The sequence below is a fragment of the Bos indicus genome, chromosome 17 (assembly GCF_029378745.1).
Source record: "Bos indicus isolate NIAB-ARS_2022 breed Sahiwal x Tharparkar chromosome 17, NIAB-ARS_B.indTharparkar_mat_pri_1.0, whole genome shotgun sequence".
Taxonomy (NCBI): domain Eukaryota; kingdom Metazoa; phylum Chordata; class Mammalia; order Artiodactyla; family Bovidae; genus Bos; species Bos indicus.
Window position 1 is genome coordinate 29,840,099 of NC_091776.1, and position 14,161 is coordinate 29,854,259.

The window sequence follows — 14,161 nt, forward strand, 5'->3', positions numbered from 1 at the left end:
ACCACTATTGGAAAACTTCAAATGTGCTTCCAACTTATGGTTCAGAAACTGATGGTTTATAAACTCAAGGTTGATAAAAGCCATCTTTTCCTGAGAAGCACTTTTTTTGTGCCTTGAAATTTATGTTATTTTAAAATACGATAAAATGAAAAGGAACTGGTTCTTTCTATTCTTTCTACTTGTTGAAAATTAACTGGCTATATAACTTTTCAAATGTCATATTCAATCTGTTTCATAGATTATGATATTGCAAATGAACTCAAAAGCCTTAGTTTCCTACATTAACTTCACTAGGTATTTTAATATTTTAATTGGAAAGAAATAGTCAAATTGACCTGGCCCAAGTTCATAAGATATTATTTGTCAGGCTTATTTTGGCTTTTTTTCCTATTGTCAAATACATTTTCATTGTATAAAATTCAGAAAAAGAGAAAAAAGTCATAATCCCATCACTCTAAGGTATGTATGTTTAATCTTTTCCTACAGGCTTTTTTTTAATTTTAATTACGATGTCTGTATTTTTACCCAGTTTAAATAATAACTGAGGAACTTCCCTGGTGATCCGGTGGTTAAGTGTCCACGCTCCCAATGAAGTGGGACAGGGTTTGATCCCTGGGCAGGGAACTAGATTCCACATGCCACAACTAAGACCTGGCATAGCCAAATAAATAAATAAAAATTTTAATAAATAAATAATAATTGAGATCATATTAATATTAATCCTATATTGTACTTGTTTGACTAAGCATTTCCCTACATCCTTAAAAAGATACTAAGATTAACTTTAAAACTGGCACCTGCTATGTACTGTGATTTCCAATTTGTTGGAAAGAAAAAGTTTTGTATCATTCTTGTGTGGCTCAAAAATATATAAAATGAGACCCAAGGTTGCAATCTGGGCTACTGTACATGGTATGAGAAGGGTTAGTAAAGGTATACATATGCATTTTAAATCACTTGAATAGTCTCTTACTCACTTGTACTATCAATCCAAACAGCTTAACCCAAATTCTTAGAGCACACAAAGGATTGGCTTGTTTTACTTTTAAATCTGATGAGTGATAAGGATGAATTTGTAAAGTTCTGCTATTCCAATGTCATCTAAACTTCGTTAGGTTTTAAAGTGACTAGTGGGGAGTATAAGTCAAATAGCTTAGTATTTATTCCTCCTGAGCAAGTTATTTAATCTTTTTTGTTCTCTGTGTTTCTGTATAAAAGGGGATATTAAAAGTAACACCAGAAGAAATCGCTCTAGTACCTGGCACATACTGATAGCTAACATTTCTTTCTTTCTCAAATGAAGCCTTCAAGTGAGCACTGAGGAGTTTTTATAGCTGACTTTGATTACATCTATTCTTCTTAATGCCTCTCAGCCATACTCCCACATTTATACATAAAAGAGTAATAAAATAAATTTGATAACAATTTACTAAAGCAAGCATGTGGGTTCTCTGCATTCACATGTAACAGAACTTTAGACTCTTCTTGGGCAACCCTAGCAACCCTCCCTACGCACAATTTTTGTTTGCTTTTGTTTTAGTTTTGCTGTGCCAGAGGGTCACTTGAGTGTTGGGTAAATAGTCTGCTCACTGACTAACTCACTGCTTTACAAATGAGTATCTTTTTTTTTTTTAAAGATCATACTATATAAAAAGAAAGTGTTACATTCTTGAGGACATTACAGACTTGAAGAATTAATCTGTACCTCAAGAAGGTGACATCTCTACACTGAACTACATAAGCAACAACATACAGATAATTATTTCTTAGATTAAAAAAGAGCTAAAAACATGTCAAACATACCACACACACAATTCTTCTATGATATGACTGTCCAGTTGGCAGTTTTGGAACACTGCACAGGGCACTGGTCTAACCTCTTGATGTGAACTGATTAGTGATAAATATTCCAATAATAACTGTTATAATCAAACGAACAGAAGTAGAAAAAAACTGGCATATCAAAAAACTAGAATAATAGCATAAAAGTTTTTATAAGTGAGTGAGTGAAAGTTGCTCAGTCGTGTCCAACTCTTTGCGACCCCATGGACTATACAGTCCATGGAATTCTCCAGGCCAGAATACTGAAGCGGGTAGCCTTTCCCTTCTCCAGGGGATCTTCCCAACCTAGGGATTGAACCCAGGTCTCCCGCACTGCAGGAAAGCTTTTATTGATAAGTTCTAACAAATATGGAGTCATACAAGATTATTAACAATAAAATCAGTATTTCACTTCTCATTTAAGGTTCAATATTTACTGGCTGCTGGAACACACTGCTAGATTATTCCATGGGATGCTCAGGTCATTCTGACAGAACATCAGAGTGGAGTGAAAAATTCATGATGAGTCAAAGCAAGTTTTACAAACCCTAGTGTTCCTCCCTACACTCTAAAATACCTGGTTATTAATATTTGAAGAGGGTAAAACCACACAATAAAACACGCCTATCACATGCTATTTCCTAGTTCTCTAGAAGGAAAAGAAAATAAGACAAGATAGGAAAGAGCATCACAATGTGAGAATTGAGAGAAGCAGGAAGGAAATAAGAGGACTAAAATCTATAAGACAAATATCAATTTTTTCATATTTATTGAGAAAAAAAAAATCCCCAAAACAAGTAACAGACACCAGACACCAGACACCAGTTAGACCAATCATCTTACCTGAAGAGTCCTTGTTTAAAAAGATAAGCACTAATATGACCCCCTTCTAGATATCGGATTTCACAACCAGGCCAAATTTCTTGCAGACTTCGAACTCCTGTTCGTGGAATATAGGCATCTTCTTTGGCTTGAACCACTATGATGAGGCTTGGGTCAACTGGAACTAGGCACAGGATTTTTTAAGATGCAACATATATACTTTGAAGAAGCTCTAAGAATTTTATATATAAATACTGGTAACCATATTGAAAAGTAAAATACGCCATACAATGCAGTAAGTATGCAAAAAATACTTGCCAAACTAAAACTTTTGATCATTAAATTAAAAATCAACTATACTGGATTTTCCTGGTGGCTCAGTGGTAAAGAATCCACCTGCCAATGCAGGAGACATGGGTTCTATCCCTGGTCCGAGAAGATCCCACATGCTGTGGAGCAAACTAAGCCTGTGTGCCACAACTACTGAGCCTGTGCGGTAGAGCCCAGGAGCCCCAACGACTGAAGCCTGAGCACCTCAGAGCTGAGCACGAGAAGCCACCGCAATGAGAAGCCCATGCAACCAGGAGAGTAGCCCCCACTACCTGTGGCTAGAGAAAAGCCCACATAGCAATGAAGACCCAACAGAGTGAAAAATAAATAAACAAAATAAGTTTAAAAAAAATCAACTATATTAAACCATAACATTATAATATTCATCTCTAATACAGTAAGATGAGTATTCTAAAGAAGATACAAACCCCAATGTTTTTAACGAATAAAATGGTCTTGGATTTTCATGGATAAAATTTAAATATACATTTAAATAACTCACTTATCTTAGAAAACACATTGTGGAGCCAATGATAAATGAAATTATCTTATAGCATACTTTAAAAATATTTCACACATTTTACCTATCATCAGCATATATTCTCAATTTCATATGAAAATTAATACCTGAGAAATTTGCTACGTGAGTACATTCGTCCATAACTCCTTTCATAAATATTAAAGATTCTTTCTGAAGATTGTTTCTTCTTTGTTCTTTACTGAGTAGGTGGCATGACTGAGGACTGCAACTTGTATAACTACTTTTGTTGGTTGAAAGTGTGTGATTGAAGCAGTCCATCTTAGAGGTATCTTGTAACAAGAGTCCTTCTGATGTGGCACTGATAGATGTTTTACTAGATTTATGGCACTCAACAGGTTTTTGGGACACAACTTGGTCCGTCATATCTAAATTTAAAGTTCTAGAAACCAGATTAAGGTTAGTTAGCTTGTCTGCACTGCTAGGGAAGCGTTTCACGAACTCTTGTCCCATTTTGAAAGAATCTGTCTGAACATATGAAAGAGAAGAAAATGTCATTTAATATAAAATAGGGTTTTATGTAACAACCCTGTCAAAACAAAGAGAAAACACATATATCCATCAAGGAATAAATGGACAAATGAAATATAATATATACATATAATAGATTATTACTCAATCTTAAAAGGGAATGAAATTCGGACACAGGCTACGCCATAGATGAACTCTGAAGACATTCTGCTAAATGAATAAGCCACACACAAAAGGACCATATTGTATGATTCCAGTTTTATGAGGAATCTAGAGCTGTCAAATTCATAGAGACAGGAAGTAGAATGGTGGCTGCCTGGGGCTAGGAAGAGGGATGAACAGAGTTTAGTGTAATGGGTACAGAGTTTCAGTTTCAGATCAGATCAGATCAGTCGCTCAGTCATGTCCGACTCTTTGCGACCCCATGAATTGCAGCACGCCAGGCCTCCCTGTCCATCACCAACTCCTGGAAGAGGAAAAAGTTCTGGAGATGAATGGTGGTGATGGATGGAGGTGATGGTTATACAACATTGTAAATGTACTTACTACTACTGAACTGTACACTTAAAAATGGTTAAAATGGTAAATTTTATGTGATATATATTTTACCATAATAAAAAAAAAAAACAGAAAAAAAGGCATCCAAATTTAACTGAGGACTAAGACAAATTGTATTTTATTGTTAAATGTTTCCTACTAAATGATAAAGATTATCATTTAGGCTGTGACACATTTTGTTTTGTTTGTTTTGGCTGCACCACTAGGCTCGCAGGACCTTAGCTTCCCAGACTAGGATTGAGTCTGGGCCCCCAGCAGTGCAAGTGCAGAGTCCTAACCACGGGACAGCCAGGGAAATCTTGCTTGTGTCATGTTTTTATTGTCACAGTTTTGAAATCCATGATTTGTTTTAACCTTAGAACTTCTAAAATTCTTAGGAGTGCCTCCTAGCAGTAATACTTTAGTCACACCAAATTCTTTTCTTAGGCTGAACTAAGACAAATTAAAAATTATCAAGAAAAAATATTAATTATTAAAATTCCCAAAGTATAATACACACTAAGTTTAAGAACTTACAATTTAAGTAAAAATAAAGTTTGTCAGATACTAAAAGCAGTCAAAGAAAAGAACAACAGCCTGGGAAAAATATATTTGCAACTTATATGACAAAGAGCTAACTGCCTTTACAATATTGTAGTGGTTTTTGCCATACATTGACATGAATCAGCCGTGGGTGTAGATGTGTTCCCCATCCTGAAAAATTTTAAGAATGCAGAATGTCTGGTAATTACAAGTATCTCAAAAGCTAAAATGAGAAAAATACAGCAAGTAAGTACTCATTGAATAAATATTATTTTGCTTTGAGGGAGCCAGAAAAGATTCCCTTCCAAGAAATAAGTAATAATGATAAAAGATGTAATTAATACACTATATGTCTTTTAAGCCTTAGCATGCATTTCACCTCAGGACAATTCTGATTTTGACATTCTTAATCTCCTTTGTCTAGAACAGGACCCCATTTTAAGCCATTATTGGAACAGAGTTCATAATCTAAAGCCATTTTTCTCCACAGGATGTATTCATTTTAATACAGAAGCTGCAAAATGGCAAATGACTAAGTCAGTTAAAAAGAATCCATAGCATAATAAATATAAATTTACATTAACTGTCAACAAACTTCTACATGAAGCCTAAAAGTTGATACAGTACAGGTGAGAACATGATTCTTCCATGTTCTCAGACTTTGTTTACTAAATAATACTGTCATAAGATCTGAAAATAAACTTTAATGGGTCTTCCTAAAGCTGCATAATTTTCCAAACAATTTTCCTCTGATTACAGAGCCTGTTCATCCCTTCACTCCTTTTTCGTTTTTCTAAATTTTTTATTTTGCACTGCTGCTGCTAAGTCACTTCAGTCGTGTCCGACTCTGTGCGACCCCATAGACAGCAGCCCACCAGGCTTCCCCGTCCCTGGGATTCTCCAGCCAAGAACACTGGAGTGGGTTGCCGTATAGCCTATTAACAATGTTGTAATAGCTTCAAGGTGAACAGTCAAGGGACTCAACTATATATGTATATGTATCCATTCTCCCCCAAACTCCCTTTCTATCCATCAATCCTTTTTCAGTCCTTTAACTTTTGAAATATTTTCTTGACATTTTTCCTTGGCCTCAATCAGCCTTGCCAATTTCTAAACCAGTGCAGCACTTGCCAGAAACAATGGAGTAAGGACTAAAATAACTGTTGTAAGGAAGCCATGTGGATCTTTTGCAAGCCTATACCACAACATACTCAGCCCAGGCCTGTACATCAAACATCTTTGTAGAGGCCTTATGCTTGAGTGAAAGTGAAAATGTTAGTTGCTCAATTGTGTCTGATTCTTTGCAACCCCATGCACAGTAGCCCACCAGGGTCCTCTGTCCATGGAATTCTCTGGGCAAGAATATTGGAGTGGGTTGCCACTTCCTTCTCCAAGGGACTGTTCCCACCCAGGGATCGAACCTGGGTCTCCCACATTTCAGGCATGTTCTTTACTGTCTGGGCCAGGAGGGAAACTTGAGTAGTCTCTAATTTTGTCCTGGGATTATTAGCCAGTCACATTTTCAGGTGACCCTTGGTTGGTTGTCTTCTTTAGCTCTACCATACACTTCTGAGATAAGGCTTAAATTCTGTTATGTTCTCATGTACCTCAATTTCAGATTCCAAGCTCATGCTTGGAGGAATAAATATTATTTCTTTAAGGAATATTCTTCCATCCAAAAGGGACTGAGACTGGGTTTGATCTCCAGACCAGACCAGCATGGCACCTGAAGCCATCTGCACTTTTCCTTCATACTGGTGTTTCCCCTTCACTCACTCACCCTTCCTCACCAACCCCCTCCTCAGCCCCCAAAGCCATCCCACCTGCATCCGGCCCCTGGGGCCACACTCAGCTGACCCTCCCTCCGCCTGGGGCTCACATGGTGGGGGTGTGTGAGAATCAGGGGTGGCTCCTGCCACTCCTTGCAAAGTACCATGGCTGCCTCAGCTAACACTGGGGCAAAACCTGTGCAGTGGGTGCCACCAGCCTCCCCGACTCCCAACTCACCCAGATTATCAGTAACTTTCAAACTGAATGTGCAAAACTTTAAAATTTATGAAAAGAATGGTTACTTTAGGAGAGTAATCAGGAAGCATATCCCTGAATTGGTAAATTGGTAAATTAAGGGAAAGAATTAACCCTTTCCTATATGATCTGAGGCTCAGGGGCAAAGAATCTGTGTGCCAATGCAGGAGACTTGGGTTCCATCCCAGGGTCAGGAAAATCGCTTAGAGAAGGAAATGGCAACCCACTCCAGTATTCTTGCTTGGGAAAGCTCATGGACAGAGGAGCCTGGCAGGGGTTGCAAAAGAGTCAGATGAGACTTGGTGACTAAATAACAACAATATGAATTGAACTCTGAGACAACCAAATAATTAGCAAAGGAAGTGACTTTTTAAAATAAAAGTATTTAAATTAATAAATGAAAAAAAAAAAAAAAGGACAGAATTAGAGTATCAGCATTTTGCAACTCTCAATGTAATAGACATAGGCATTAAGCATCAATGGCTGCTTACACCACAGGAAAGAGCAGCCAGACATTACCTGCTCCCTATACTCTTGACAAAGAACATGGAGGAATATACATGAGAATACAAACAAAAATCTCCACTGTGAGAAACTCTACAAGTAAATAGCCTATGTTCTTCAACAGATAAATTATAATGAAAAGAAAGGAATGAAGAAGAATTTATAGATTAAAGATACTTAAAAGACACATCAAATAAAAGATGTGTATCTAGGAATGCATATCTGGACAATAAAATTATCTTAAAGACAGAAGGAAGTAATTACTATAAAAATCAGGATGATGATAACTAAACAGTAGAGGGAGGAGGGCCTTTTGATTAGGACACATGAAAGACGTTTTTGGTTTGGGTGCTAAAGTGCTGAGCTGGGTGGTCAAGTTCTATTCTTGACCTATTACAAATGCATTAGCTATTTAATAAACGTAGTAAGCTATACATTAGCTTTGCATGATTGTGGTTAGGACTCTGTGCTCTCACTGCCGAGGGCCTGGGTTCAATCCCTGATCAGGGAACCAAAGTCTCACAAGTCATGCAGCATGGTCAAAAAAAAAAAAAAGAAAGAACAAATATATATATATTTTTAAAAAATCTGCAATTCTTTTAAAAAATCTGAATCATTAACCATGGTCAAAATCCACCCCCCCCCCCATGTTATGCAAAAGTTAAAAATACTTACTCCACAGTATTCAAGCATGTGAATAATTTCTTCTTCATAAACTGTCTGTGTATAATACTGCTTTTCTAGTTCCCTCCAATTAATTGATTTACTTAGCACGCCCTGAAATAACAAACTAAATTAAGATCAGATCACATCTGTAAAGCATGTTGTCCAATAGTTTGATTATTCTTACTGTGCAGAAAAAAAATTAACAAAGCAGGCTTGAGATTTCCTATCTCTGGACAAGCCTACTTATAAGGTTGGACCTATTTAACTAGTAAACAATAATTCTTTACCCTGATATAAAACTTCCAAAATGATGTGGGTCTCTAAGCCTAAACTGCTGATACAAACAATGCTGTTTCTACTAAACACTGGATTTCCTTCTGGAATTTTAGTATGTGAGGCTGAGAATACCTAAGAACTCTGACCTCTGATATAAACCCCGGACTTCAAGGCTCAGGTGAGTTTCATTGATGGACAACAATTTGCACCTATTGTCATAACTCACTGCTGAAGAAATTAAACACATTCTGAAAGACTCCTTTGGAAGCTTATGCTTGGTTTCTTCTGGACTGTACCCTGTGTGCCTTTTTCCTTGGCTGATTTTATAGTGAATCCTTTTGCTGCAATATGTTTTAGCTGTGAATATGACTACATATGGAGTCCTGTGATTCCTTCCAGTGAATCACCAAACCTGGGGGTGATTTTGGGAACCCTGAAAACTATTATGTTTAATTATATATAGTATAATTTAAATATATATATAAATATATATATATAATTATATATAGTATAATTTAAATATATATATAAATATATATATAATTATATATAGTATAATTTAAATATATATATAAATATATATATATATATAATAATATATAAATATTAACTGCAATTAAATTACCGTAGTGAAGACCCCAGATGCTGTGGACCACGACAGACATGGAATCAATGGCATGGGCTTAGGCCAGTTGGATACTGCTAAGGAAGCCATCTGTAAGATAACACAGAGAGATTCAGTTTAAAGTTCACAGTCATTAAATGAAAAATATTTAATATTAAGAAGCACTTTGGGACTGGGATGGGGAGGGAGGTAGGAGGGAGGTTTAAGAGAGAGGGGACAAATATATACCTATGGCTGATTCATGCTAGATGTATGGTGGAAGCAATCACAATATTGTAAAGTAATTATCTTCCAGTTAAAAAAAATTTTTGTATAGTAGTTGGTGAAATAAAACATGAACACAAAGTCTCTTAAACACTCATGAGAATGTCTAGCAACCTCTCCAAATTCCCCAGATCATAAACTCAACAATGACATATAATTGCCTCCTAAAAAACCAATAAAGTATATTAGGAAATTTTAAGTATCTTTAAATTTTAAGACCCTTCACAGAAACCTACCTTCTACTGGGTAAATATAGAGCAAACATGCTGGGATGTAGATCCTGGGCAGTAGGCTAAGCACACTCATTACTTAAGTGACCTGCTCAGGCTGAGCAAGATTGTAACTAAAAATCTCAGACTTTTGAGGTTGACTGAAAGGTGTCAAGAATTTGGTGAACTACAAAGCAGATTATATAGCTGATATAAAATGATGCAGTATGTTTAGAGAAGTGAAATGTTACTTTTGGCTAGAGGAATTACAGAAGGCTTCATGAAATAGCGATCTTTTAGGGGAAAAGATAGACAGGGTCTTGTCTTCTATATAAAGAAGACGGTATGATCAAAGGCAGATGGTGAGAAATACAGGGTCTGGTGGGGAAACAGCCAATATACTTCAGTTAGGCTGGTCAATAGGGCACATGTATCCAGAGGAGTAGGGAGACAGGTAGGGCCAGAAAGCTTGATCAGGATCAGATCAGAGGTTCCTTTGTTCCATAGATAATGGGGAATTAATAAAGAAACCGGAACAAAGTACCGTTATTGTCAAAGAATTGATTCAATGAAGCTAAAAAGTATTTTATAAGATTGATTAGAGAGGGTGAGATTTGAGGTAGGGAAACCAGTTAATAGGTAGCAGTCCAGCTTATAAGTTACAACACTCTGACTTAGGTCATAAAAATGGAAACAGTACTAGATAGGAAAATAAATCTTTTGCCACCTTTCAGTTTCAGTGTCTTTAGTTGTTTCAAATTTGAGTTTTTGAAGCTAATTTTATCAGTTTCAGCCTTTGGTAATTGCTTTGAATTTGAGTAAGTTTTTAAACTTAATCTTATAACTCAAATGAATTATAAAAAATATGTATCTATAGATATAGATATAAACGTACTGAATGATTGTTATGTCCAAGAAATGAGCCAGAGGGTCATGTTCCTGGCCCTCACTGAATCAACTGCTTTACAGAGAAAATGGACTGCTAGACAAACAGCCACAGTGCAAAGAAATAAGTACATGTTACTGAAAAATGAAGTGTGGTCTGGGAATCAGGAAGAGCTTCTTCCAGCTCTAACCTGGAAGCTGAAGGGCAAGCTGCTACCTGGCTAGGTGATAAGGAGTGAGGGGGCACTAGAGGGATGCACAGCTAGTGCCAGTTCCATAGTAAAACCTTTGGCAGGTTTTAAGCAGGAGAGAGCAGAGAACAGATTTAGGAAGACCACACTAGTTATAGTGTGGGAAAAAGCTCTTAAGAAAAAGATTGAGGAGAGAAAAGACTAAATGGAGAAACCAATGAGGGGACTGTACACTCTAGAAAGCAAAGATAAAATAGGTTGATGGTAGGGGATGGAGGGAAGAGATAATCGAAAAGTGTTTTGCAAATCAGCTATCTTCAGGAATTTAATAGCAAATTAAGGCATTTATAGTTGAGATTTGAAAAGCTAATTTTTATTATCAACTTTTAATAAAATATTAAATCTAATACCTGAAATATAGCTGTGAAGTAAGTAGTAAAATCAGTATCTCCATAAATCACAAAAAAATCATTATTTAATAATTGGAATAAAAGTTTAGAATCTGTTCCTGCAGGATTTCCCTGGTGGTCCAGTGACTGGGACTCTGCACTCTCAATGCAGGAGCCTGGGTTGGATCCCTGTTCAGGGAACTAGATTCCATATGCTGCAACTACAAGATGCTGTGTGCTGCAATTAAGACCTGGAGAAGCTAAGTAAAATAAATAAGAAGAAATATTAAAAAAAATCGGTTTCTGCTTTCACCAAAAGTAAAATTAATTCTATACCTAAAGTGATTTCTTTTCTTTTGGCCATACCATGTAGCATTAGTTCCCTGACCAGGGATCAAACCCACACCCCTGCACTGGAAGCATGGAGTCTTAACCACAGGACCTCCAGGGAAGTCCCTAAAGTGAATTTGTAAATAATTAGATTCTCTAGACCTTCCACCCACTTCACAACCCTCTTCAGTGCTCATAGCCCACAGGTAAGGAGACAGGGCAATAGTTTGAAGCTGCAGTTTTCTCTGGCATGGGTCTACTGTTAGATGCCCACAGAGGACAAGCCATAAATCCATTACCATGCTTGATTCCATAGATCTTATAAACATAACCACAATTAAATATAAGTTGAAATGAAAATGCTTACGTGTCCTCCCATGGATATTCCGGTCATTCCTAGAGGTCCATAACCCTCCCTCTCTAGCCAGTGCAAGAGAGCTGCAGATTCTAAAACGAGAGCTCCTCCCATCACAAAAAGGTCGGACACGTTTTTTAAGCTGGACCTTCTAGCCTCGCAAAACAAAAGAGAAAATTATTTATGTTTTTACATTTTTATACACACAAATTTACAATAGGCAGCCAAAATGCATGTTTTTCTTTTAAAGGACCAGATAGCTAAGTATTAATAAAACAATGGTATAAATTGATTAAAATTAAATTGCTGCTACCATTGTTCTACATATTAATCACCTAAAATTTAAAAAGTTGTATCTGCTCTACAACATACAACCTTCATTGAATTTCAACTACTGAGCTATTTCGAAATCCAGAGGAGAACATATTATTTATTTGACAGAACTTAAAAGTATTAAAATATGTATGGGAAAATAATATTTCTATATTGTCAATTTTTAGTTAAATTACCACATCAATAAAAGGAAAAACAAATTTACAGTTGTCCCTTCTTAGGAAAAAAAAATTACAATAGAGCTTAAAGCTCACATTAAAAAATATATATATATATATAAAAGAATTGAAACCTAATAGTAATTTTGTTTAGGTTTAATTGAAACCTAATAATAATTTTCATAGAACCAGAGCAAAAAACTCTTAAATTTGTATGGAAACACAAAAGACCCGAAAAGCTAAGGCAATCTCGAGAAAGAAAAATGGAGTCTGGAGGAGTCTGACTCTCTGATTTCAGACTGTACTACAAAGCTACAGTAATCAAGACAATATGGTAATGGCATAAAAACAGAAATCTAGATCAATGGAATAGGATAGAAAGCCCAGAAATAAACTCATGCACCTATGGTCATTTAATTTATGACAAGAGAGGCAAGAATATACCATGGAGAAAAGACAGTCTCTTCAATAAGTGGTGTTGGTAAAACTGGACAGATACATGTAAAAGAATGAAATTCAAAAACTCGCTAACACCATACACAAAAATAAACTCAAAATGGATTAAAGACCTAAATGTAAGACCAGAAACTAAGAAGTCTTAGTGGGCTTTCCTGGAAGTCTAGTTGTTGAAAATCTGCACTTCCAAGGCAGGGGGTACAAGTTTGATCCCTGGTCAGGAAAATAAGGTCCTACATGCTGCGTGGTGTGGCCATAAGATTAAAAAACACAAAAACCTCTTAGAGGAAAACACAGGCAGAACACTCTTTGACATAAATCACAGCAATATCTTTTTTTTTTGGCTGTACCACACAGCATGTGGAATCTTAGTTCCATGACCAGGGATTGAACCTGTGCCCCAAGCATTGGAAACACAGAGTCTTAACCAATGGACTGCCAGGAAGTCCAGCAATATCATTTTTGATCTATCTCCCAGAGTAATGAAAATAAACAAATGAGGCCTAATTAAACTCAAAACCTTTTGCACAGCAAAGGAAACCATAAACAAAACAAAAAGACAACCCACAGGCTGGGAGAAAATATGTGTAAACAAAGCGACTGACATACAGCCCATGCAGCTTTATGTAAAAAAAAAAAAAAAAAAAAAACACCCACTCAAAAAAATGGGCAGAAGATCTAAAAAGACATTTCTCCAAAGAAGACAGGCAGATGACCAAAAAGCACACGAAAAGATACTCAACATCACTAATTATCAGATGCAAATCAAAACCACAATGAAGTAACACCTCATACCAGTCAGAATGGCCATTAACAAAAAGTCCACAAAAAAAAAAAAAGTCCACAAACAGTAAATGCTGGAGAGGGTAAGGAGAATAGGAAACCCTCCTACACTGTTGGTTGGAATGTAAATTGGTATAATCACTAAGGAGAACAGTATGGAAGTTCCATAAAAAAATAAATAACTACCGTATTATCCATCAATCCCACTCCTGAGTATATATCTGGTGAAAACCAAAATCCAAAAGGATACACTCATCCCAGTGTTTGCTGCAGCACTATTTACAATAGCCAAGACATGAGTGAGTGAAGTCGCTCAGTCGTGTCCGACTCTTTGAGACCCCATGGACAGTAGCCTACCAGGCTTCTCCATCCATGGGATTTTCCAGATAAGAGTACTGGAGTGGGTTGCCATTTCCTTCTCCAAGACATGGAAGCAACCTAAATGCCCACTGACAGAAGAATGATAAAGATGTGGTACATATATACAATGGACTATTACTCAACCATAAAAAAGAATGAAATAATGCCATTTGCAGCAACATGGGTGGATCTCAAGATTACCGTACTAAGTCAGACAAAGAAAGACAAATATCATAGGCTATCACTCATATGAGGAATCTAGTTTTAAAAGGATACAAACGAACTTATTT

The 14,161-nt window shown here is 36.4% G+C and overlaps 1 protein-coding gene, 1 non-coding gene and 1 pseudogene across 8 annotated transcripts in view; all 3 read right to left on the reverse strand.

Moving 5' to 3' along the window:
- Nucleotides 1-14,161, reverse strand: part of ABHD18 (abhydrolase domain containing 18) — a 39,420-nt gene that overhangs the window by 2,365 nt on the left and 22,894 nt on the right. For 6 of the 7 annotated variants that reach the window (XM_070769132.1, XM_070769129.1, XM_070769131.1 and 3 more), the window contains 5 exons: nucleotides 11,794-11,932; nucleotides 9,159-9,248; nucleotides 8,267-8,368; nucleotides 3,601-3,979; nucleotides 2,665-2,827 (listed from right to left, as the gene is read on the reverse strand). In XM_070769132.1, coding sequence (XP_070625233.1) covers nucleotides 2,665-2,827; nucleotides 3,601-3,979; nucleotides 8,267-8,368; nucleotides 9,159-9,248; nucleotides 11,794-11,932 — 873 coding nt within the window. The remainder of the gene's footprint in view (nucleotides 1-2,664; nucleotides 2,828-3,600; nucleotides 3,980-8,266; nucleotides 8,369-9,158; nucleotides 9,249-11,793; nucleotides 11,933-14,161) is intronic. The other variant, XM_070769130.1, reaches the window with a different exon arrangement.
- LOC139176701 (small integral membrane protein 15-like) lies at nucleotides 3,991-8,259 on the reverse strand (annotated as a pseudogene).
- LOC139176859 (small nucleolar RNA SNORA42/SNORA80 family) lies at nucleotides 11,597-11,730 on the reverse strand. Its single transcript, XR_011561339.1, has one exon. It is a non-coding gene; the product is annotated as a small nucleolar RNA SNORA42/SNORA80 family (small nucleolar RNA).